This window comes from Pieris napi, chromosome 21, assembly GCF_905475465.1.
Source record: "Pieris napi chromosome 21, ilPieNapi1.2, whole genome shotgun sequence".
NCBI classification, from domain to species: domain Eukaryota; kingdom Metazoa; phylum Arthropoda; class Insecta; order Lepidoptera; family Pieridae; genus Pieris; species Pieris napi.
In genome coordinates, this window is record NC_062254.1 from 7307428 (window position 1) to 7333065 (window position 25638).

The window sequence follows — 25638 nt, forward strand, 5'->3', positions numbered from 1 at the left end:
CTACTAGTGAATATTCATGGGGTCGAATGTTCTCACATTTCAGTGTTCCAATTTTAAACAATGAATGTAAGCAATAATTCAAATTTGGAATGCGAATTCCATATTTGCATCAGGCATGTGATGCGTATGTCTCGATGGGTTGGGTTTTTTCCAGTTTCGGGGCTTAACAAGTCTTCGATAAACGAATTAAGGTAAGCAACTCAACATTTGAATTAGGAATTAGGAAACGGTACAACTTATTTTTGTATTGCTTAAAGCGCTCAAATTATCTATTTATTAAAACATTATTAAACGTTAAACTGACATTTAGAAAACAGAAGGCGAGTATCTACTGTTAATATTATATTGTATTTAGTTTAATAATGCTAAGATTTCTATTGGTCATTCAATATTCATATCTTTCCAGATGCAAGACACGATCTTTTTGCTACATTTTCAACATTCTCCTAATAGTTGCTCATTTTCTCATCTCCTGTCTGAGTTTCTATCACTTCTCTATAACACTTGAATTGGAAAATTTCAGTGAGTATGTTTTATTTTATATTGTTAGATGAGCTTTAACGCCTGTTTTATCGATACTTTCGCGGGCGGTTAGTAAATAAATTCATCCATTTGTTGCCGTTTGTTTCTATGTCTTTATTTTATCCGTATTTTTACCGTACGAGCAAGTGTTACATACGGCAAACCTGTTCTTAATTTAAAATCTTTTATTTTCAGCAAAATTCATATTCTACTCTACAGGTTTTCTTAGTGTGGTATCATTTACGGTATTGGCAAGAAAATGGCCAAGAGTTCTGAGAGGCGTGGCAAAACTCGAACAATCGTTTGCACCGATGCGCACAGAGAAACCGAACCCGTCGAAATTCGTTGTTTACTCATACGCCATCATGCTCTTAGCACTGAGTAAGTTTTTAGATTTTAAGTTGAAATTGTAATAAAGTAATTATTTAACATTCCAAAAGTTGTAAAACAAATTCTTACGGAAAATATAAACATAAAAAATTGTCACACAAATTGCATTATAAAGGATTGTAAAGTATTTTATTCTTCGAATGTGAATTCTCGTCACAAACAGGTTTCTTGCGTCGGCTAACTGTGGAGCGTCAATGTTTCAATTGGTTTGTGACGTTTTACGTACAATTTTAATTGTTATAATGTTATAGTGTATATGTCACTGGCTGATGTATTTAAGTTAGTTATTTAAATATATTCGACGTCCTGGCGGACGGAAAAACTGTGTTCAGTTTGAGTTTCCACCACACCAACTTATTTTCTCTTTAGGATCATGTATATAATAAATAAAATTAAGGGAAGGAAGATATTTAATTTTTTTAATTGAATTAGATGTCGCCAACCTCGTAAGCGTAGCCACGCTCATAGCTCAATACGCCGTGCTGTGTACTGAATGAAGGATGCTACACTAAACAGTTCGGCTTTCTTAAGTACTTTAAATTGCAAGAATTGTACTAAGGATGGAATTAATATTTTTGTTTTGATGAACATTGCGTTTATTATTTGTTTTATTACTTCTATAATCTATATTTCAACAGCTAGTAGATTTTAAACTACTTGTTTCCGTTATGTTAAGAAGTTCCGAATTTGTTTTGGAACCAAACACAGTGTGTTGAAATCGGAAAGTTTCTCGGGAATTTTAAATTATCTACGGAATCGCTGCTCGTTTGATTAAGTAATTACTGTTGACCAACTAAATTATGTTTATTAACTTTCAGTTGAACATATTTTATCCATCAATTATAAGCTAACGTTCATAATGAATTGTATGAAAGAACAAAGTATCAATAACAACGTAATTATCAGATACGTACAGGTGTATGTTACACAAATTTTTCGGCTTATTACATTCAGTTTGTGGAAAGGTGCAATATATAAGGTAGGAAATTTGTAATTGCGATGTATTAAACAATTATTGGATACCAAAAATATTCCAGGAAGGAGGGAGCGTTCAAGTATTACGTAACGTATTTTGGGAGGGGGGGGGGGTTCCATTTGTAAGACGTTACAATGCGGGGCGGGAATATTTTTTTCGACTTACACCACATAATAGTAACTAAAGAGTCACTAGGTGGTCATGAAACGATTTACTATACTTGGGTACTGAAAAACGTTATGGCGTGTTACATGGGGGGGTGTCAATAATGTCCAAAAATTGGGTTACGTAATACTTGAACGCTCCCAAACTTGAAAATTGATATTTATTATTCGTTGTTCTATTTTCAAAACTTGGGAAAGTTTGTTAAAATGTTTTATTTTAATGTATTGAAAGTACTAAAAATAGAAATTGTTACGTTTTAAAACTCACTAGGTAGGACCTAAGCGTTTTCATTGCAACCCCTTTTTAATTGTAAATATATTTTTATAGGTAGTAAATCTGCAAGCCACTTTTATGTGGACTTTCTTGGATGTGTTTATCATGTGTGTTGGGATGTATTTATCTAATTTATTTAGAGATATAAACAAAATTATATCTGTACAAGTAGCTCAAGTAAGTATTGTCTACGTTAGTGAGGTATATTTGACACTATGTGTAACCACAATATTTTCTTATCAAAAAAAAAAAAAATTTAATACACCTGCTTGTGTCTACACCAATTTTCTCATATATGTACGTATTTATTGAGCAGTGTTAGCATAGTGGATTGAACATGCGATTCTCATCCCCGGGATCGTAGGTTTGATTTCCGGCTGTGCACCAATGGACTTTCTGTCTATGTAGGCATTTAACATTCGCTCGTAAGGTAAAGAAAAGCATCGTGAGGAAACCAACAAGCCTTAGACCCAAAAAGTTGACGTGTGTCAGGCACAGAAGGTTAATCACCTATTTGCCTATTAGAAATGATCACGGAACAGATGGCAATTACCACTGGCTCGTACGGTGAAGGAAATTGTGAGGAAATCCTATTGTTGCCTGTCTTTGGGAATATATAATATATCTTAAATTGTGATGCTTTTAGCATACGAAAGTCATAGATCTAAATCGCATACTAAGACCCAAAACCGTGTATAAGGTCCCAAAGCTACTCCAGTTTATACAGAAAAGAGAATGAGATACAGAAATCTAAGGCCAAGGCCATTTTCCACTTGTATTTTTACAGAATTCGGTGGAATGGAGTTCGATTCGGCAGCATTACTCTCAAGTAATGAAGTTACTTAAACAAGCCAATAAAAACTTGTCATTTCTCATTCTGCTATCTTTTTTCACTAACATATATTATGTGTGTCTGCAGATGTATTACTCCATTCAGTATGTATATAGGTTTTCTATTTTTACCCTTTTATATAACTGTTTCTTACCTAGGTTACACTGATTTTTTTAAGAAAATGAACTAGTGTATTTGTGTTTGTAAAAAAGACATACTACCCGTATTATTTCTTATTCAGATTCTATTTGATGTTATTATCTACTTACGTGTATAATCTGAGCCAAGTGTTAAATAATAACCTTTTTTTTTGTAGAACAGGGCACAAACTATTTAAATCTATATTAATTCATTTTTAATTATATTACTCTATATTTAAAAAGATAGTACCTATGATATAGTCAGTGCATATGTAAATAGAAATGATATATAAACGTGAAATTATATTATGTATATTTTCTTATACTATAATGCCACAAGGGTCTTGTGCACTTGGCATTGCTAATCTTTTAAGAATTGGTATTTTCTTGAAGGAACTTTAAAAATCCAATCATTTGTTTGGCCAATTATGTTAACTATATTTAGAAGTCATTATTTCACTAATACATACCTAATTATATCTAACTATTTTTCATTTCAGTCGTGTTTATGATTCCCATAAAGGTTGCCCTCAAGAAGATGTAATATTGTAAGTAATTTGCAATAGTAACAAATCATTTAAGCAAATCAATTGTTTAATAAATGCAATTTTTTTAAAGTAAATTGGAAATTCAAGAGTGAGAGAAAAGATAAAAATGACAAAAAGCTATTTGCAGGTTCAAAATGTATCTATTGTTTAATAAGAATATAATGTATTCAAATAGACTTATGAACGTAACTAAAAAAAAATCATAAAAATTAATGCTCCTATATCAGATGGCAATTTGATTAAATAAATTTTTGATTTTACCTGATTTTATTTGTGAACTTTTCAGATCAATTGATGGTATAGAATACAATGCATACTACATATTTTCTCTACTATTTCTCTTGCTACGTTCTTTTATGACATCGATGATGGCTGTTCAAGTCAACACGGAGGCACTGAAACCTTTGACAGTTCTACGCAATATTCAGACGCAAGAGTACACACTTGATGTTCGTACATTTCAAAATGATTACAGCTTTTTTTAGATGATTGTTAAATGTTTAAATTCTCTTTGCTCAAAAAACTTAAAGCGGTAGTTAGGAACTACAAGTAGCTATTTCTGGAAACCCCAGACCTTTTTTGCCGGCAATTTAGCGCAAATTGCATCCTACATGCATATAGAAGTGCGTAGGGAGTTGTAAATTGCTATATTTTGTAGTTCGCAATTGTTTTTTTTAGTTTGGTTGGCTAAACGAATATGAGTGGGTTATTTCTTTCAGGTGCAACGGTTTATTCGTCAAATTCAGTACTGTAATCCAGCTTTGAGTGGAATTTGCTTTTCCGTCACTAAAAAAATGCTTTTCTCTGTAAGTATTATTAACCTGAGTAAAATATAAAATACTAATATATATGGATTCCAAATATATTTTCAAATACATAATCAACTACCTATACCTAATTGATTACAGTTTAATTATATAATTTCTTTTCCATACAACTATTCCAAAATAATGCATTCGATGACAGTACCACGAACTTTGTCAATAACTTTAATTGTCTTTGTCTTTCTTTATTCAATGTAGTAGTAGTTTTATATAGATAGAATATAGTTTCGTATACATGAGTTGAACAAGCCACTTGGTTGTTTGGCTTCAGCATGCTCAAAGTCATAACTACGAACCCCAGCTGGGTACCAATGGACTTTCTATGTGCGAATTGTTTTTTATTAACGGAAGACTGTAGCCATGGTGGACCATACCTTCACTGGGTAATTCCCCTTATCCAGAAGGGAAGAGGAGAGTCACCCGATATTTGTGTGTATGTGCGCATTTAACATTTGCTCGTACTATCGCCTTACCTGCATGCCTTAAACCCATTTTGACGGCGTAAATGTAGTACAGAAAGGTGATCATCTACTATAACAAAAACCATCCAGAAATCTGAGGCCCATACCTGAAGTATTTCCGATCCAATTCGACTTAGGGCTAATTTCACCAAACTCAGATAAGTTTTATTCCAAGGAATTAACCCTGGAATAGCAAATTTTACATTTCACCAACTACTTAACCTGAGAATAAAACGTTATTCCAAGGATAAGATTTATACGCCCAATTTTGAACGAATACGGAGATATTCCTTGGTTAAAAATGGCCGCCATGTCATATCAGCTGTCAGGATTCATAGAATTTATTATTTTAAGATAAAACTAAACAATAAAGAAACAACTTTTTCATTTATATTTGTTTTTTTATATCGCAATCATATGGATTTTCGAGTCCAACAGCAACTGTTGAAATAAGACCCAAGATCCGGGTAAATAACGGGTCGTCAGATTTAGGCTTTGCAGGTCCCCCACCTAAACAAAAAATCAAATATAGTTAAGAATGTCACAGTACCACCATAGGTCTATCATGAAGATGCTTTTAGCTGCGAAAATAAGCATGTAAAATGATAAAATGATTTTACCTGTTTGAATCATGTACTGCCTTGCAGCAGCAGATTCTTTTTTGGTGAATTTTTTTAAGCTTTCCCATTGTGCCTTTAAATTTTCCGCGGTTCTGTGGCTGAAACTGGTTTGCGAATTGAATTCATTGGATATTTTAATCCACTCAGCATTTTTTTCTTTCATGGTTACTGCGTCGGTACGCTTGTTTTCCACTATCTTAAAATGGTCAGTTATCAGATCTACCAGTAACATCTTCTCTGGCATTTGCCAGTTAGGACTTCTTTTTCTATCGGTCATTATCATGAACGATATTGTTTCTGTTATTTATTTTCTTCTTTCAAATCAAAACCAAAATAAACACTCAGGCAAAACAAAGCTTCTATGACCTGACCACAGATTACAAAGTAGGTTCCATGACAGCTTCAAACTGACGTATAATCCAACTAAAGTAAAAAGTTCCATTTAACCTTCATGTTCTTTAAAGAAATTGCACATTTAATTTGTTTTCATTATACACTCATTCGTTCGTTCACTCAATATACACTTCCACAGATAAGCAAAACGGCTATTCCAAAGAATAGCTAATCTGAGACTAGTTTATCGGATGTTTTACATGGTGAAATGTAAAGTGAGTTATCTGGGATTAAATTCAAGCGAATATGTTTATCCTTGGTATAGCTATTCTCGGATAACTACGACATTGGTGAAATCAGCCCTTAGGGTCCTTCAAGAAAAGAGCGTACCGATGCTTAAAAGGCCGGGCAACCAATGTCCTTGGGCGGCGGTATTACTTAACATTGGGTAAGCCCCCGTTTGCCTCCTATTACATAAATAAAAAACATGAGGTTACGCATATAGCAAGAAAAAATTCTATCGGTAAAGTGACTATATTGAACATTGATTGGAATTAAAATGTCCTTTTCTTTTCTAGGCAATAGCTACAGTAGTGACGTATGAAGTTGTCTTACTTCAAAACAGCCGCACTCGAGCGATGTCATATGACGGTGAATACGAAATGCATAAAAATGAAACTACCTTCTTGCATTATATATATTAATCCATTACACAGGTCTGCAACAAAAATGCCGACTGGATTTTTTCAATAACTATGTATAGGTGTTCTGAAAACATAAATAAAAACTTTGTATACTATAAGATTATTTTGCTACTGGGGAAATTTGATTTTATTACTGTTTTGAAATTCATACAGGACATAACTATTATTGCTTTCTAAATAAAGAACTCCTTGTGTGAGCAAATTAATGGACCAAAAAGTGTTGGCCTCCGAGGGAGCTTAACGTTGGCGGAAAAAAGTCCTCCATGAAACTTTGGTGCCTCCTCAAAGGTCTTCTACTACCGCTTCTTATAAAGCTAGGATTAATGAAGCAATTTGTAAATTCACCTCCAAGATGGTGGTTTCCAGACCTTTCGGAGGCAAAGTTGACGAAAGGTGTTTTCGTTGTCGATATTAGACGGTTGCTCTACAACTCATTGCAACAATGACGGATTTTCATAGAAGGCCATCCTTCGGCTTTCAAGAGGTCATAGATATTTTTTTAGGAATTAACAAGACCCTAACTACAAACAAATCCCCCACAAAATTATAAGAAAATGAAACTTTGGTTTTATAATGAGTTTAAAAGTCCATTTTCTTCATTCCCACGTCAACAACTTTCGAGAAACCAAGATATCAAGAAGATGATAAAAGATACCAAGAAAGATGGAGCGTCTTAAAGATGGCAGACTATTGTTGGACGCTTCAGAGATACTTTCCAGATCCTTCCTACAAGCGAAAATGTACCAAAAGGAGTCCCACTGGGCTAAATAAAAGTGTTTAAGGATTATGAACCTGATGAACGTTAAAAACTTTTCAAATTAAAAGTTTTGGTATTCCATAATTATACATTTGAAATGCATTTTGCTTCATGATTTTGAAATATTACATCAGCTCCCGTATTTTATATAGTTCGATATTTTAAATTGCTTTCTGTATTTGATCATTTGTTTAAATACAGATTGTGGTATAGTCAAAAAATGTGACATTCTATGCCAAATATGATTATAGGATTCAAATTAAGCACACCGAAAAACATAAAAAGGCAAAAACAAACTCTCAATTTTTTTTGCAGACCTTTGACTATTAGGATATGAGTGTTTTAAATAATATTATATGTTTGCAGCTAGCTTTAAACATAAAAAAATATAATAATGGTGGAAATAAAATTTCATTATTGCTTTTTGTTTTTTTTTTATATATGATACAAACTAGTCTACAGAACAGGCACGAACGATTTGTAATTAGGAGAATCCTCTTTTTTGAAGTTTCCAGGTCGTATCTCCAAGGACCTTCACTTGAAGCCGATTCACAGCTCGCCAGCTCGCAAAAGTAAACTTTTATTCAAATATTTATATAATGTTAGGAAAAACGTAAATTTGATTTACATCGAGAAGCAGAAGATACTCTTTGTTTGACTTTAACATGGCCTACTTTGTTATTTAAGCTAATGCAGTACATTTATTACAAGCTACAGCCATCATTCTCCTTTGCTACTAACATTTTTACACATATATTAATTCAAAGCTTATGCATGTACAAGAACCGTGCTCATGAAGTACATTTTTTTAGGTTTTGTTTAATGTAATTTTAGTTTAAACATGTTTATGTTTGAAGAACTTTATTTTCTCATTACAAAAAATGTATTTTTATTTACATGAGAAACTTAATATAATATAAATATACGAACGAGATAAGCGTCGCCATCAGCTATCCCAATTTTAGTCTACTAGGCTCATTCTAATATGTATATTTAATGCCCTTTTAAATTGATTAAACACGCTAATATTACGAATTTTAGAGGGTAATTGATTAAATGCACACCCTCGTATATAATATCAATAGACTTCTTTAAATAATTTGTGTTTGAATACTACGTTCTACTCGTATATACAATATATTAATACCTTAGTACGCCTTCGCATAGATTACCCTTTTTCATAAATTCAATCTTATTGCAACATATTGTAACCTAACACATTTTGACGGAAAACGTCGAAAGATATTAAACTGATTAATTTATGAATTAAATATTATCTTAGGAGACAGCTTTTAATTCTAATACGAGATAAACTTGTTGTTTATGATATTGTAATATATAAAAAGTGCCATGTAGAAAAAGTAAAGTGCGAATGATGAGTAGAAAAATCTAGGAAAAAATGGTTATATTATGAACAACGCATAAGTCAATTAGAGTATTCATTTGAGATGGACGTGCGAAGATCTGACTGGCTGATGATTTCACCTGAGGTGAATATCATAGTTTTTTTAAAATCTCAACATGTTGTATAAGCAAACTATGCAAAAAACTCTTTACTTTATGTAGTAAAATGGGTGAACATGTAAAACAAAAGACGACGCGATGACGCCATTCGTTTGATAGTGATCGGTCAAGCGGAATGATGGTTCGTGTCGCCTATCTGTGATTGGACTAAAGATTTGTCTAATATTGCATATTACGGATGCTTCAAATTTTTCATAGAAACCATCATGTAAGCTGATCAAGACGTTAAAAAAGTTGCCATCACATCTTTGCCTTTGCCTCTGATTTCAGTGTATCTTTCGTTATTATATATTTCTTAATAGACAATTAGGTGATCAGCCTTCTATGTCTGACACACGCCATTGACTTTGGGGTCTAGGGTTTCCTCGCACTTTCACCGTACAAGCGAGAAAAAAGAAAGGTGCACTCATGCTCCCAGGGTTAGAACGCGCTTAATACTCTAGGCCAACACTTACCAAGAATTTGCCTGTGAAACATAGATGCACCTTAGATATCTCACTTAAGTCGTAAAATAAATGAAAGTAGTCCCTTTACGACAGTAACAATGTAAAACTATAAAGTTTAAAATACAATGTATCATATGAACGAATGAATAATGTGAGTTTAATCACTTGGGAGATTAAATGCGTTTATTTTTAACTTTGTATGTGATAATTGTTACAGACCATTTTATATTCTGATAGTTTTATTAAAGTTATATTTAATTCATAAATAACTAAATCAGTTCATGCGCTACAACCTTCTGGGTCAAGGTCTGGGTCTCAGATTTATGTATCTGTTTTATGATAATTTGCCAATCTAATAGGCAAGTAGGTGATCAGCCTCTTGTGCCTGACATACGCTGTCAACTTTTGGCTCTAAGGCAATCCGGTTTACTTACGATATTATCCTTCACAGTTTGAGCGAATGTTAGATACGCACATAGAAAGAAGCTCGGTTGGTGCACAGCCGGGGCTCGAACCTACGACCTCAGGGATGAGAGTTACACCTTTAAACCACTAGGGTTACACTACTCAATATCATGCATCAATATTTACTTCATATACTCTAAATGGGACAGGGTGCAGACAAGGGTCTGTTTGGGATTTTATAATTGTGGATTTTGCCGGGATTTGTACAACGTTCTTTGAGTTATATAGTGGGGGCATTAGTTGCAATTACCGTTGTCAGCAATTGTGCTGTGAAATGTGGAAATGAAATGTGGTGTTACCGAAGAATGCTGAGGATAAGCTGGGTCCATAGAGTCACGAACGAAGAAGTTCTACGGCGCGTCAAACGATCCCGAGAACTCACGTTGAACATTAAAAAGAAGAAGATAAGTTACTTGGGACATGTGTTTCGACACGAACGGTACCTACTTCTTCAAGTAATCATGATGGGCAAAGTCGAGGGGAAAAGACGCGCTGGCAGAAGGAGGAAGTCGTGGCTCCGCAATATTAGAGAATGGACGGGAGTGGCCAGCGTAGAACAGCTGATGCGCTTGGCGAAAAATAAGAAGGAGTTTGACGAGCTGACCGCCAACCTCCAGTAGTGGAGAGGCACTTTAAGAAGAAGAAGAAGAAGCAATTGTGCACAACGGGACGGGCAACCGTTATCCGTAAACCTTGACAAATTACGTATACCTTCCTCATAAAAGATTGGTGAAAACAGGAATAAATAGTTTTTGAGATTATCGCGAATAGACAGACACAGACCCGGCGGAGGACTTTAAGTCTTTAGATTCTCATATAAAATAAAAGTTAGACTTCGCGGCTTATTTGTAGTCAAGCTCTACAACTTTTCTCTAGAAATCAATAATATACCTCTCATCATTAAGGCAGCGTTTGTATGAAAAGTTTTCGCTCCACTTATTTTTAGTTAGCGAATCAGACTACCACAAAAGACTTTTAATTTTTCATAATGGTACTACCCTATCACACTAAATAATGTGGCTTTCTAATAGTAAAAGAATTTTCAAAATTAGTTTAGCAGCGGGGATACTAACTCACAAATCCTTTACCTCTTCATAATATATTCATTAATTTTTATTTATAAAAATTACGTTTGACTTGAAGGCGCAAGTTTGAAGATTAATTTATTGAGTAAATTGTTTCGTCAAACAACACTTTTACTAAGTAATTTTGAAGTCATTATCTATATTAATAATTCATTGGCTAAGTTTGTGCTACGAATTGAGGCTTCAACCTATAATTTTTACATTTATTGACGCTATCAGCAATCACGATGCTTATCGCTTTTACAACCAAAATTTACTCAATAAAATCTGAATACAAACAGAATTACTTTTCTGTTTTTGTCCAATGAAATGTTCTCTCTTTAACACTTCTGCCGTGATTATTAGACATTTAGCACTCTTGTTTTTTAAATTAATTACTGGCATAGATACTGTTACAAAATAATAGACAAGATTATTATCTATTATAGTGCATACAACTATGACGGGCCGCGGTGGCCATGTTTTGGCGGGATTTATCAAATATTTTCTGTATTCGATTGTATATTCGATTCTTTGACTAATTTTCTTCTTCATTTCGTATTTTTATATTACCAACATTGTTTATAAAGTTCCTTCTGTGTTTAAAGTTGAAATTTCGTGTCATTAATAGGCGTTCTAAGCGCTCTTAATTTTTCTTTGAACATTATTTAAGTTTAATCAATCTTTTTAGAGCAAAATTGTTTTATTATTGTCATTATTTTAATAATGAACCAGCCTTTGAAAATTAACGTAAAAGAGCGAAGTAATTCTTTCTTTGTTAGTGAATTTTATTTTTAAATAATGTTTTTGCTAAATTATATTTTTTTCAGGCAGTCAATTTGATAAAGAAATAGAAAATTTACATATAAACGCAACAGTGGAAAAAGTTAAGGGAAAATGGTATTTAATTTGAATATATATATTTAATTTATAATATTTTAAAATACTACATACTAAAATACTACATATTACAATTTCAGGAATTTCAAAGATGGAAAGCATAATAAATTATTACAATTAATTAAACCGACGCGCTTTATGAATTGTAAGTAAACTATTCATTATATTTAAAAGTTATGTCTTTTTGTTCATAGTTTAGATGTTTCAAAATTGATGTATTAATTTTAATAAAATTATTATTATTACAGGCTTATTTAGATCTTTACATTTATTTTACTTTACATTTTGAGTACAAATTCATACAAATAATTATTTTATTACCATTTCAGGTCTAAGCAATATAAGATCACGCTGTGAATATGACTTTAAAACTCAACAAGATGCTTTTAAAGGAGCTTCCTCTTTGCTTATCATTGCTGGATATAGTATAGGGCTCAATCCAGTCTCTGGTGCATTAGGAAAAGATGTATCAAAAATAAGGTAATACATGTATTTTGTTATATATACGCGACTACATATATACTTCAGTCACTTTACAGCACACTCCCTGACAGTTAAGGAAGTAGTTAAAGCTTTTACTCATCAACACAACAACTTTTACTTTTATTTAGATATACGAAGTGGAATTTGGGCATCCCGTACCCCAAGCAGTAGGCCGAGAGACACCCTACATCTGGCGTGGCCTAGAGGCTTTCATCCTTAAGGTCATAGGTTCGAGGCCCAGCTGTGCAGCAATGGAATTTCTGTCTATGGGCGCGTGTAACACTCGTTCGTATGGCGAATGAAAACATCGTGAGGAAATGATCGTCATCCTGCCTCAAGGCATGCCTTTGGCCCAACAAGTCGACGGCGCGTATCAGGCACAGAAGTCTAGATAATCTACTCGCATATAAGAAATATGATCACATCGATTAAAAAATTTAGCTCCACTGTTTTTTTATCTATCGCCAGAATCTCTGGTAGGTAGGTAGTAGTAGAGTAGTAATATAGTAATAGAAAGTAAACATTCGGGTTACCAATACATTTATGTAAGCTTTTTAACACCTCCGACGACTATATAGTCGGGGAATAATCTGGAAACGTTTGAAAAAAAAAAAAAAAAGAATCTCTGCTATTCAGTATCTGGGGGAACAATTACTATTGAAACCAGTAGCTCATACAAGACCTAGTCAGAGTGGCTCCGAAATCACTCACATTCTATTCGGGTTACATATAAAAATACTTAAATGTGATACAGAAATATAGTTTCATTCCGTTTTAACTTGTTATTATGTTTAATGCATAAATTAACTTAATTAATCCTGTGTTGTAGGAACCAACCAACTATATATTGTTTTAATTTCGACATTGAAGGGTGCAAACTCCAAGTGGAGGAAGCTTTGATCCGGGAAAAGTGTATTTTCTTTCATAAATTTTCAGATTTGAGAGTAAATCCATGAAACACATTTACAGTATAACTTTGTGTTTTTTTCAAATGCTAATAACGCTATTGTGTGTTATGAATATTTTCAAAAAAAGCATCTCAATTACAACCTTGGGTAAGTATATCTGCAATATCTCCTTATATCAAATATTATACCAGAAACAATAGGAAGGCAGAAATACAATAAAACCTAGAAGCATTAAGATTATATTGTAACAATTTTTACTTGCTGTTTTTAGCCGACTAAAGATGACGCATGGCAGCTCTAAAGAATTTATTGACGCTGTTCAGTAGTAAATTAAAAAGTAATGAAAAACATTAGTAAGCAAAATTTTTTAACCAATGAGGTTACATCTTTTATGCTATCACGTTTGAAAAAATTTAAAAATAGAATTTAAACTTGCCTATGCTATTCAATTTACAAAACAAGCGATTGAGAAAAGAGAAAATTAGTGACCAAATATAAGACTCGGGCTAACGGTTATCTGACCATAAAATCTGTTAAAAATAAATACAATCATCTGAATTATTTTTAACCTTTGTTACAGCTAACGTGATATTCTATGGAACAACGTTCGTTACGAGTTTCCTGTTTCTACGCTTAGCACGGAAGTGGCAAGTTATATGTAAGGAAGTGACGGCATCACGTCTAGATGAATACATAGATCCACGTATTCAATTCAAATGTACCTTAGCCACGATTCTTATGTTCACTATAGCCTTGTGTAAGTCGGTCACAATTGTTTGGAAAGTTTTTTGTTTGTATACTTTTAAACAAAGTTGTTGTTAAGAGCAAAGGGTTTGCTGTTAACATTTAATTTATGGATATTGGAGCTATACCCTAAATTTCCTAACTGCAGGTTTCTATAGGTAAAATAAATAAAGCTATGATTATGAGATTATGAGAGTATGAGCTTTGATTTAATTTGACTATTAATTAACGATTGGTACTGCGAAAATAGTTTTCTCTAATTTATCGAAACACTTTATGTTCATACAGAATAATAATAATCCAGTGTTCAGTTTCATCCGTTTCTTTGATTATTTTTATTTTTTAAACAAGTGATCAGCCTGTAAACATGTCGTACATTTTCGGGATTTCAAGACAAGTCTGTTTTCTCAAGATATTTGCCTTAACTAGCAAGAGTTAATTGCGCACATAAAAAGAGAAAACCATTGGTGCTTAACCGTGCTCTGCAAAATACAGAATAAAGAGTTTTAATAGATTCTACTCTATAGTTTATGTTTTAATGAAGGTGATACAACTATTTTTCAGTTGAACATGTTCTATCGATAATTTCACAATTTGCGCATATAACCGACTGCGTAACAAAAACTGATGTTTACAATTCCTTTATTGAAATATATTTTGATTGGATATCCTTTCTCAATTTACCTAACAATGGGGTACTATCAGTATTGTTAATGGTGAGTTATGTAAAATATTGTCTATCACTTTTTGAAAAACCTACATAGGGAGCGTTCAAGTATTACGTAACGAACTTTGGGGGGGGGCGTCCTTTTGTAAAACGTTACGATGCGGGGCGAAGATTGAATTTCGCATTATTGATATTATTTTCGACTTTGCAGTACTTTACGCCACTTAATGGTCTTTAGGTATAAAGAGTCACTGGGTGGTCACGAAATGTTTTACTATTGGGTACAGAAAAAGGTTACGTCACGTTACATGGAGGGGGGGGGGGTCAGGTAATAAAAATGGATAATTAAATACTAATTAAAAGATTCGTCCCTGTGGCAGTGTACCTTTAATCCTGGCAGCATTTCCTCGCTGTATTGTGATACTTATTCGTTGAGCGAGGAAAACACCAGCTCCGGGACTCCGGTACTATCTACCAGTCGCCAACTGAAATCTTTAGTTAGCGCATCTGCCCTGCGATTCTGTAACTCACTTTTCGAACTCACACAGCGGTTTTCGCATCGGCGGTCACTCTCAACCCAGTCGTGAAGCAGTCATTTTATGATTTGGCATTCTGAAAAGGTGGGAGCTTGTAGTTTATTGTTTATCAGAATGCCAAATCATAATAGGTTGGGGAAAAAGTTTCTTCGCATTTTTTAAGAAAATTCAAAACATTTTTTTAAATAGTTTATTTACATTTAACTAAAGTATGTAGGTACCATTTTGTTCGATATTTTTTTGCCATCATTTAGGTAGGGACATGATCCCATTGCTACAGAAATTTTGGGGCTTCTGATCAAAATACCGCGACAATTGGTTTTGGCAGTCCTCTCGTGATGTTAACCTGACACTGCCTAAAGAATTCTGAAGAGACTGAAACAGGTGGAAATCTGAAGGTGCAAGGTCAGGACTATACGTCGGATGCATTATCACCTCCTAGCCAAGCTCTCTTAGTTTTTGCTGAGAGGCTAAAGATGTGTGAGGTCTAGCGTTATCATGATGAAAAACCACACCCCTTCTGGTGATTAATTCCGGCCGCTTTCTCTCAACTTCTTGCTTTAATCTCATCAGTTGTTCGCAGTAGAGTTCAAAATCGATGGTCCTGTCTGGTGGTAACAGCTCTTAATGAATAATGCCCTTCCAATCCCACCACACACACAGCATCACCTCGTTGCGAGTTATCCCGGGTTTCGCCACAGTCTGGGGAGCCTGACCGACCTTTGACCACGACCTTTTTCGCACGTTCTTGTCATACGTGATCACTTTTCATCATCAGTTGTCAGCTTCTTCAAAAATGGTTCGGTTCCATTAAGTCGTAATGAAGAATCAAAAATGAGTACACGGTTCATTAGGTTTCTTACAGTGAGCTCGTGAGGTACCCAAATATTGAGCTTTTTGTGTACCGAGTTTTTTTTCAAATGCGCCAAAACTTTTTTGTGGTCAATTCCCCGTTCTTCAGCTACGTCTTAACTACTGATATGCCGATCTTGCTCCACTTTTTTAAAAATGGCATCCATTTCATCCGTCACAGGACGACCAGAGCGACTTGGATCTTTGACATCAAAATTTCCGGATTGAATATCGCTTAAACCAAATTTGTGCTACTGTCACAGACACTGTGCTAGGGCCATATTAACATCACAAATTTCTTTCGCGGCTTGTGTTGCATTTTGACCTTTTTTGGAGTTAAATTATAAATGTATCGAATTTCTTCATTCGATTCACTCATCTTGACGGTACGAAAAATAAATAAAAAACAAACATTATCCTAATTTGATTTTGGAATTATCTTCTTTAATATCTCAACATTCCTTGATAACAAAACCAGCCAGATCCATATAGTATAGCCAAAGAGATTTTATTACAAGTTCATACATACTGTAATGCGAAAAGACTTTTTCCCCAACCCAATAAAATAACTGCTTCATGACTGATTTGAGAGCGACCGCCGATTCGAAAACCGCTGTGTGAGTTCGAAAAGTGAGTTACAGAATCGCAGGGCTGCACTTGAATTAATTGCTTTACCAGGAGTAGAATCATTGTACAGGTGTATTCTATGTAAAGGCTTTCAAATACTGTTTAACGCTTTATGGGTAACTCACGGAGGCGATAAAAAAGATCACAGATACCATTATTAATATATTTTAAATTTCAGTTCTTGAATATTATATGTACGCTCAATTGGAATTATTCACACCTTTTTATAATATGTATCAGCCTCTACCTGAGTTCTGTATTAGAACAAATAAACAAAAAACTGCGTTCTTCTGAGGGTCAGGTATGTGCACTAATGAAGTAAATAAATTTGACAAAACTTTTTACTAGCTTGGATTCATGTCAGTTTCTTTTTATTGATAAATTTTCTTGTGTTACAATGGGCCTCAGATTTATGTATCTGTTTCTTGATCATTTGTCAATGTAATAGGCAAGTACTTATAATCCTGCCTTGCGATTCTGTAACTCACTTTTCGAACTCACACAGAGGTTTTCACAGCGGCGGTCGAGCTAAAATCAGTCGTAAAGCAGTCATTTTACGATTTGGCATTCTGAGAAGGGAGTTTGTAGTTTATTGTTTATGAGTGAGTTCGAGTTACAGAACCGCAAGCCTGTGCTTGACATACGCTGTCGACTTTTTGGGTTTCACCGTTCGAGCGAATGTTAAGCGCACATAGAAAGAAAATACGACCTCAGGGATGAGAGTCGCACGCTGAAGACACTAGGCCATCACTGCTCCATACTAAACACCGCCTTACCCCTTAAAATAATTTTCCCAATGCATAATTTGCTTTTAGGGGTCACTAGTTTACTATTAAGAATTTTATTTTTATTTTAGTTCCTGCCATCGTCATTCTGGAAGAAGCTCCGAGAGGATTACAGTAGCGCGACACGTTTAGTGCGAATATTTGATAATTATATCAACACAATTATATTCGTTGCGTTTGCCAGCAATCTGTTCTTTGTCTGCTTGCAATTGTTTTATATATTATCGTAAGTGTTAAAATTTTATTACAGAGACTGGCACACTTTCATTGTCCATTGTCCGTCCGTCATTGTCCTTCAAGAAAAGAGCGTACCAATTCTTAAAAGGCCGGCAGCGCACTCGCGAGCCCTCTGGGAGAGTGTCCATGGGCGGCGGTATCACTTAACATCAGGTGAGCCTCCTGCCTGTTTGCCCCCCGTTCTATAAAAAAACATTAAAGGAATGTTAAATTACAATTTATGAGTGTGGTAAAAACTAAAAGGCTCATTTTGGCTTAAAGTGTGCTATTGCTAACATTTTGTTTATGCTTCTAATTATTAACTAAAAAAATATATATGTAACTCTACTGATGTTAGGTTACATACCTAAGATTAACAAAATAATCTATGACATTTTCATAGGTAACATTTTAAACTAAAGGATCTGTATCCTTGGTCATGTAATAATAAAAAAAAACAACTAAAATTTGACTGTCATATTTTTCAGATACGGCCTTAACTTCAACAATGTCCCAAATAAGAACTGTCCTGATTATGGTTCCGGGTATGAAAATGTTTCTTCTATATTGTTGCTCTGTGAAACGTTTCTTCACAGCTATCATCAATAACATTCGGCACCTTTGAGAAGTTATATAATTGTTATTTGCTAAGCGTCCATTCGTTTATTCAAAACCATCATTATATTTTTAATTGTTTATCTTTAATATCAAAATGATTACGGTCCAACTTAACCTATTGCGATCTCAAATTCTTCGGTTTTCTATCCGAACAGACTAACACAGCAACAAGTTCACAAATTACCGTCTATTACTCAGGTTAATCTGTGCAATAAGTGGCTCAATGAAAACAATTGTTTTTGGAAGAGTCTCAATAGCTTATTACTAATAATTCGAACTCATACTTCATGGGATTACTAAAGTGTTTTGTGAATTATCGACCTATTTATTTGTTCTAGTTCTGTTCTGTGTCTATAAAAATGTTATATTTTTCTTATAGTTTTATCCGTATATATCGAATTAATAAATTAATCGCCTTTTCAGCCTCTTCAATGGTTACGAGTACATAGTCTATATGTTGACTTCGATTATGTTTATTATGGGCCGATCCCTTTTCGTGGCGCTGATTGCTTCGAAGGTCCACTCAGCAACCCAGGTGGCAGCACCAGTTCTTTATGCTGTACCATCTCCAGTCTATTGTATCGAGGTCTTTATATCTATTTTAGTATGTTTGTTTTTGTCCATTTTGAATATAAATGTATGTTTGATAAACACAGAACAGTACACAGTTGCGACGATGTATGACGTTGTGTTCCTCCTAATTGGTCCTAACACATTTGGGTATTTGTTTAATTTATTATTTATCTTAAGGTTGACCACCTTACTACTATAATTAACTGAATAACCGGGGGTTTAAACGCACAAGGTTTGACAATCATATGCTCAGTGATCATCAACTTCTAGTTAAAAAAATTGGTGCGTGTACTTATGTACGCGCGTAAAAAGTTATACTTCTTTGGCTTTCTTGATTTTTTTTAAATATTAAATATTTATAAAATACAACAATATTTAATATTTAGTAATTTATTCAATTATTAATTAATATTAATAATAATTATTATTTTATTATATTATTAATTCAATTTAATAACTAGGTATGTCTCATAACCTTTTAACTAAGTAACAAGAGGTCTTTGTGAAAAAGCATTGCTAAATTTCTTTGAAAAAATAATTAAAACTCCTATATTTGTTTAAAAGGTAAATGACAATAATTAATGTCGTTATGATCATTCAAAATTCTTGGCATACGAACTTCACGCATATTCTATTTCTTTTTACTTGTAGATTGTCTTATTCCTATCTCGCTCGCGCACGCTATAATCACACTCCCAATTTTGTGTCACAGGTGCGCGCGCATCGTAAAATTTCACTCTCATAAATTTTTCATAACGCGCCTAAAGAAGTATAACTTCAAAAATATCAAACGCAAACTCACGCAAACTTTCGTGAGTAAATTAACTGTATTTTTATTTTATTTCTTGTGAGATACTCGTGTTATAACATATATGTATGTCTATAGACAATTATAAATGTTACACTTGTTTGTACAGAATAGAATTTTTGGTAATAGACATTTAAAAAACGTAAAAAATAACGTAATAAAGTAATTAATGTAACAGGTGCAGAGATTCATCGAGCAAGTACACGGAGAGTCAGTGGCACTCACGGGGATGAACTTTTTCCAAGTTACAAGGGAACTTGTGCTATCAGTACGTTGATTGATATTGAGATCGTAAGATAATGTATACAAGGAAAGAGCGTAACGATTGGTAAAACGCCGGCAACGCACTCGCGAGCCCTCTGGCATTGAGAGTGTCTATGGGTAACTCGTAACATCATGTGAGCCTCCCACCCGTTTGCCCATACTAAATCACCTTATTTTAAGTTTTAAAAGCTACGCAACTTCGTAAGGGCTTATTTTTAACCTTTTTTCAGGTAGCTGGTACCATCGTGACTTATGAATTAGTGCTTTTGCAATTCACCTAAACTTCTGCGTATCTAGTTTTTAATTAAAAGTGTCTATTAATAAATTGTTCGTCGGTATTCTGCACGTGTAAATAAAAAGCCTTTATTCAAGTACTACCTACATAATCAGGATTACATTCAGTCAATGCCATTATGTTTAATATTACACGACCTCTGACGGCGTGAAGGCCTCCTCCAAATTCTTCCGCTTGTCTCTCATCCTCGCCACCATTTTCCATTCCTTCCCCGCTGTGAATTTTATTCTGCACGTGTACAATACATTAATGTATTTAAGATGTTGCTTAGGTTGTCACGCTTTGTGTCTACGATCTATGGCGGAGAAAGATAGCCTTCAATCTTGGGAAGGTTTTAGTGTATAATGAACAGTCTATCATAAAGAGTCATTGAGAGAAACCATCTGTTTTTAGATTTATTTCTTAACTTTACAAGCATTTGTTTCCTTGCTATTTTTGGTATGTTACCATAGATGTTGAAGTACAGTACTAAGGTCTTGGTTACTTACTTGGTTAATTTAAAAAATAATATAAATACGTTATACGATTTTAAAATTGTAAGTTGAACTTATAGAATAGATTCACATTAAGGATATTTCAATCTAAATTATTCTAAGATTTAAATAAATCCACACTAATATAAAATTGTTTTAATTTACTCCAGAAAGCTAAATTTTTCCAAACATATTTTATTAAAGTGAACGTCACATCTCTTATAACCAATAGAAAAGTAGAAAATGGCGGATTGTTTACAAATTTCAATACATTACACAAAACTTTAAATTTTTTTGTAAAAATACTTAGACGCGTTTCCGCAGCAAAAATCACTTGGAGGTGTTCCAATGAAGGTCCCCCGAGACTCCTACATAATTAGCATCATCAAAAAAGTGCGGTGACATTTAACACCCAACCCCATATTTCTACATAATATGCATTATCCTATTTATTAAATTGTTAAAATCAGTCAGTTCATTAAAACTAGTTAAAATCGTAAGCTTCACGAAAATGTGTACATAACGTAAATTATTCAAGGGAAAATGTTTTTCGCCAACAATACGTTTACAGAGTAGCTCATAATACTTTTTAAGACGGAATGATAGAAGCTCTGCATAAATTCACTTCGAGGTTGAATAAGTAGAGAAAATTTTCACAGTTTTCGGATTTAAAATGAAAATTTCAGCTACATTTTTCACTAAGCGCTCATAATTTTTTCATTTACTTGTAGATTGATTGTAGATTTAAAATATTCTTTGTTTAGGATTAGAACAAAATGTCGATGTTTGTCGAAAGTCTTATATTCATGCCTAGAAAATAATTTTGGAGCAATTATATCTGAGGCCTAGACCCACAAAGTATAATAGGGACACACGACATATATGACAAAAAAAAATATCGCTGAGACATTATTATTACCTACATATATTTGTGTCAAAAATTTTAAGACCAATGAGATCAGTCCCCATACAACAGCTATGAATCACAAATTTCTGAACAGGAACAGTTTTTATTGAAAAATTCAATGGTAATTTTTGTTAGTTTTCATTATTGTATTATTTCCCATTAATAATAAATTTAAACCTTCCCCGAACTTCTCCCAATATTTCAAGATCATAATTAACCAAATTTACCCAGCCATTTTCGAGTTTTAGCGAGACAATTGAACAGCAATTTATTTTGTATATATTTAATTACAATATTTATATGCTTTAACATGTGATTGGTAAAAAACCAAAAATTTTAATAGAGAAACGGAGAGCTATTCTCGTTCGTTCTTCATTATTAGAGAACTGGCAGTATAGTAAATGTAAAGAAGCATTAACTTTTTTCAGACTTTTTAAAGTGTACATTAAGTTACCTACATGAAAAAATTATATTTTGATTTGGAAGGAATGGAAATGGGCATAGCTCTTCCGTCTGATGACCGATCTAAGTGATTGAGGTGTCAAATGATTCGGAACAGCTGCGAAACTATTATTTGTTTACTGTAATTGTTGTAAACCGCACAATTAGCCATATAAATATAGGTATACCCATGTTATATAAGAACTTAACATAAATAAATATATATATACATAAATAAGAAATTAACATAAGAACAGTTAAGATATTTATAACTGTTGTCAAAACTTACAGTCTAAATATTCTCCCACATTATAAAGACCCTTCTTAATACCTTAATCACCTTTCTCTTAAAAATTCAGTCAGTTTAAATAAATAAAAAAATGTAGTTGCTACATTATTATAATACCTAAATTAAATATTTTCTAAAATGAAAAGTTGTTTAGTTGCCAGCATAGTAATCTCTCCAATAAATTTGATCAAAATCTAAAACTTTATCATATAAATAGATTCGAAAGCAAAAGTTTTTAAACTAAATATAATATAGTAGAAATATTTTATGTATAACGTAATAATAATATTGTATTCAAATTGTCTCTTTTCGAATAGGATTTTATAAGAAGCAGGTGTTCTGTTAATGGAATTTATAAATAAAGATTGTGGATAACTTCGGGTTTGCTTTGTTTACCAGCTTAACATACAGAACATGTATTGAGACAAGTTGTATAGCTAAACAGTGTTCCGTATGATCGATGCCAAAATATTGGTATATACAACTACATTTGTAAAGAATTAATAATAATTATGTCAATATTTCTAGTAGATTTGATGCGTTTTTTCCAGTTCTACTATTCCAATAATGGAATAACGAGTAAGTTATGAAAACATTTAAAAATAAAGCAGTAGACGTCAACTTAATTTGGATATATTTTAACAAAAGTAAGTACGTATAGGTCGGTTATCAAAAGCTGGCGGGTTCACAGTACTCACACTAATACAATTTCACATACAGTATGTTTCAAAATATGATTTTTTTGCCATGCTATACATTTTAGTCCACTCTGGTTTTAGTAAGGTACAACCCACCCAGGTTGTAAATAAATAAAAATGTGTCAAATACATATAAATATTAGGTGCATACGAGGGTGGATACAAAAGTTCTAAGCCAGACCAAGAACGTGAAAGAGTAGTTCGTGTAAATAATTTTTCATTTTTCGACATAAGCTCCATCTAGTTCAACACACTTCACTTTTACATCACTAACTATTCTTTCAATACTTTAGAAACCCCATTCGCATCTGATGTCAAATAACATTTAACTACATTTAAATAAAACATTTTCTATTAAACTGTTTTTATTAAGATGCTTAAAATAATTAAAAACATTGTGCACCATTTCACGAGATTGCCCTGGTAATGTTTGAAAAAAGATCAACATGTATAAAATAATAATAATATCAAACAGTAAAGATCAACATAAACAGTAGCAAAAGAAAAACAATAACTGTCTCTTTTATACTCATAAGCTTGACCGAGCGCGAGAGAGACGGACAGTCTTTTCGTGATGTATTTGTGATTGTATTTCAGTTTGACATCACGTCTCGCGCTTATTCACAGACACTACACAAGCACCAAGTGTAAATGTGTTGAAGCCGCCAGCTTTAGATAACATGCCTATATATGTTGTTATTTTTCTACAAATAGCTAGTATTTTAAATGACATTTAAACTTAGGAATGGTACATATATTATACGAGTACATTTTTTAACCATTCTCAGCAGACTTATTGAGTTTTTAGCAGGCTTTCTAGAACTATCTAAAACACTGGTGATTACGAATATAATTTAAAATCACACTCTTACATTAAGGATTGACAAAATGCAAGTTCATATAACACAAATCTAGTTATAATCTCAGTTTTTTAACAAGCGTAAATAAACTCTTTAGACTTCGAATTCAGCGTTAAATTAAAAGACCTTTCCATTCAGTCTGCGCAAAGTAAAATGAAAACGTACAATTTTCTAACGTAAAATACAATTAATTATTTCGTTTTATATTAAATATTTGCCTCTACTTTGTACACAGGAAAACAACAAGATTTAGGAAAATAGGACGAATTTCCATAAATAATAAAGTTTTCATTGATTCATAACGATTCATTAATTCCACTCAAGGAACAATTTCGGGTTAAAGTTTTTGTTTACATTGTACGGTTCTATTGAGTTTCTTGGTTTGTTCTTAAACATGTTTTAAATACATAAAAACATACTGATGCTGCTTCCTACATTTGCCTCATGATTGCAAAATTTTTACCATGGAGGGTGTTCAGAGAAGTTGTTCGCATACTTGCAGCTGAGTTTTGTCATCGGAGGCAGAATACGACATTTTTTTTTTTTAACGTCAGGAAATGCTTTTACGCATATCCCTGCTGAATTTTACTCCAGCAGGGATTATGTGGGACTCAGACGTAATATCTTCATTCTTCACACCTACCCACTAAAACCTGACGGATGCCTTCGGCTCGCCAAAGGGCGGAGGCAGGTAACAGCTGAGCCCTATCCTTACCCCCGCCAAACGCGAATGCCACAATATCAACGTGACTCCTCCCATGAACAAAGCATCAGCATCTTAACTTAGGGCAGACGTGCGAAAGCACGGCGTCGCTGCCCCAGTCGTCGTTTTCTTACCGGCGGAGCATCAGAATCATTTTCACGCTGACGCTCCGCATTCTCTTTCTCAGTCATGACGGCCTCACAAAAACCCTTGAAGGCATTCCAAGGGCTGTCATTGTCAGCTTCCACCATTATTCGGATGGACCGAGCGAAAGCCGTCCCAAGCCGGACACTCCTCAACAGTGTGCCTCACCGTATCCTCTCTACAGTCACAATGATGACAAGCAGGTGTCGCCTCTCTCCCAACGATTCGATGCAGGTAACTCCCAAAGCATCCATGCCCAGAGAGAACCTGAACGAGCCGATAGGAAAGCGATCCCCACCGTCGGTCCACCCAGTGTTTCAAGAAGGGACGAATAAGATCAACGGTTTGTAAACCAAACCGACATTCACTTAACTCATCCCTCCATTCTAGAAACATTAGGCGGCGATACTCCTCCTTCCAGACCCTGACTACCTCCAGAGGTGGGTCAAAACCACCACTCTTGGCTTCAGCTCTTCTCCAAAATTTTTTACCCAAAGCCAAAGCTTCCAAATGCCAAGGCGGAGTGGCGGCTATGACGCATGCCGCGTCACAGGATACGGTACGGTATGCCCTAGCAATTCTTATGGCAACTTTACGCTGTGACCGTCTCAGTAAAGCCTTGTTGTAAAAAGACAACTTATCCGCCCATATCGGACACCCATAAAGCGCTTTTGCACGCACCACTCCAGCATAAAGGAGCCTACAACCCCCGCCTGGCCCACCGATATTTGGCATTATACGACCCAATGCCGCAGTTGAATCAAGCTTGGGTTCCAGGGCAGCAAAATGAGCCTTGAAAGTCC

General features: G+C 34.0%; 1 protein-coding gene across 1 annotated transcript; it reads left to right on the forward strand.

Annotated features, from left to right (window-relative positions):
- Positions 1-1730: 1730 nt before the first annotated feature.
- LOC125060528 (gustatory receptor 5a for trehalose-like) lies at positions 1731-6795 on the forward strand. The gene is made up of 7 exons (XM_047665494.1): positions 1731-1891; positions 2381-2503; positions 3114-3262; positions 3799-3846; positions 4133-4295; positions 4566-4652; positions 6663-6795. The coding sequence occupies exons 1-7, from the start codon at positions 1772-1774 to the stop codon at positions 6786-6788; spliced, it is 816 nt and encodes a 271-aa protein (XP_047521450.1). The 5' UTR covers positions 1731-1771; the 3' UTR covers positions 6789-6795.
- Positions 6796-25638: the final 18843 nt, after the last annotated feature.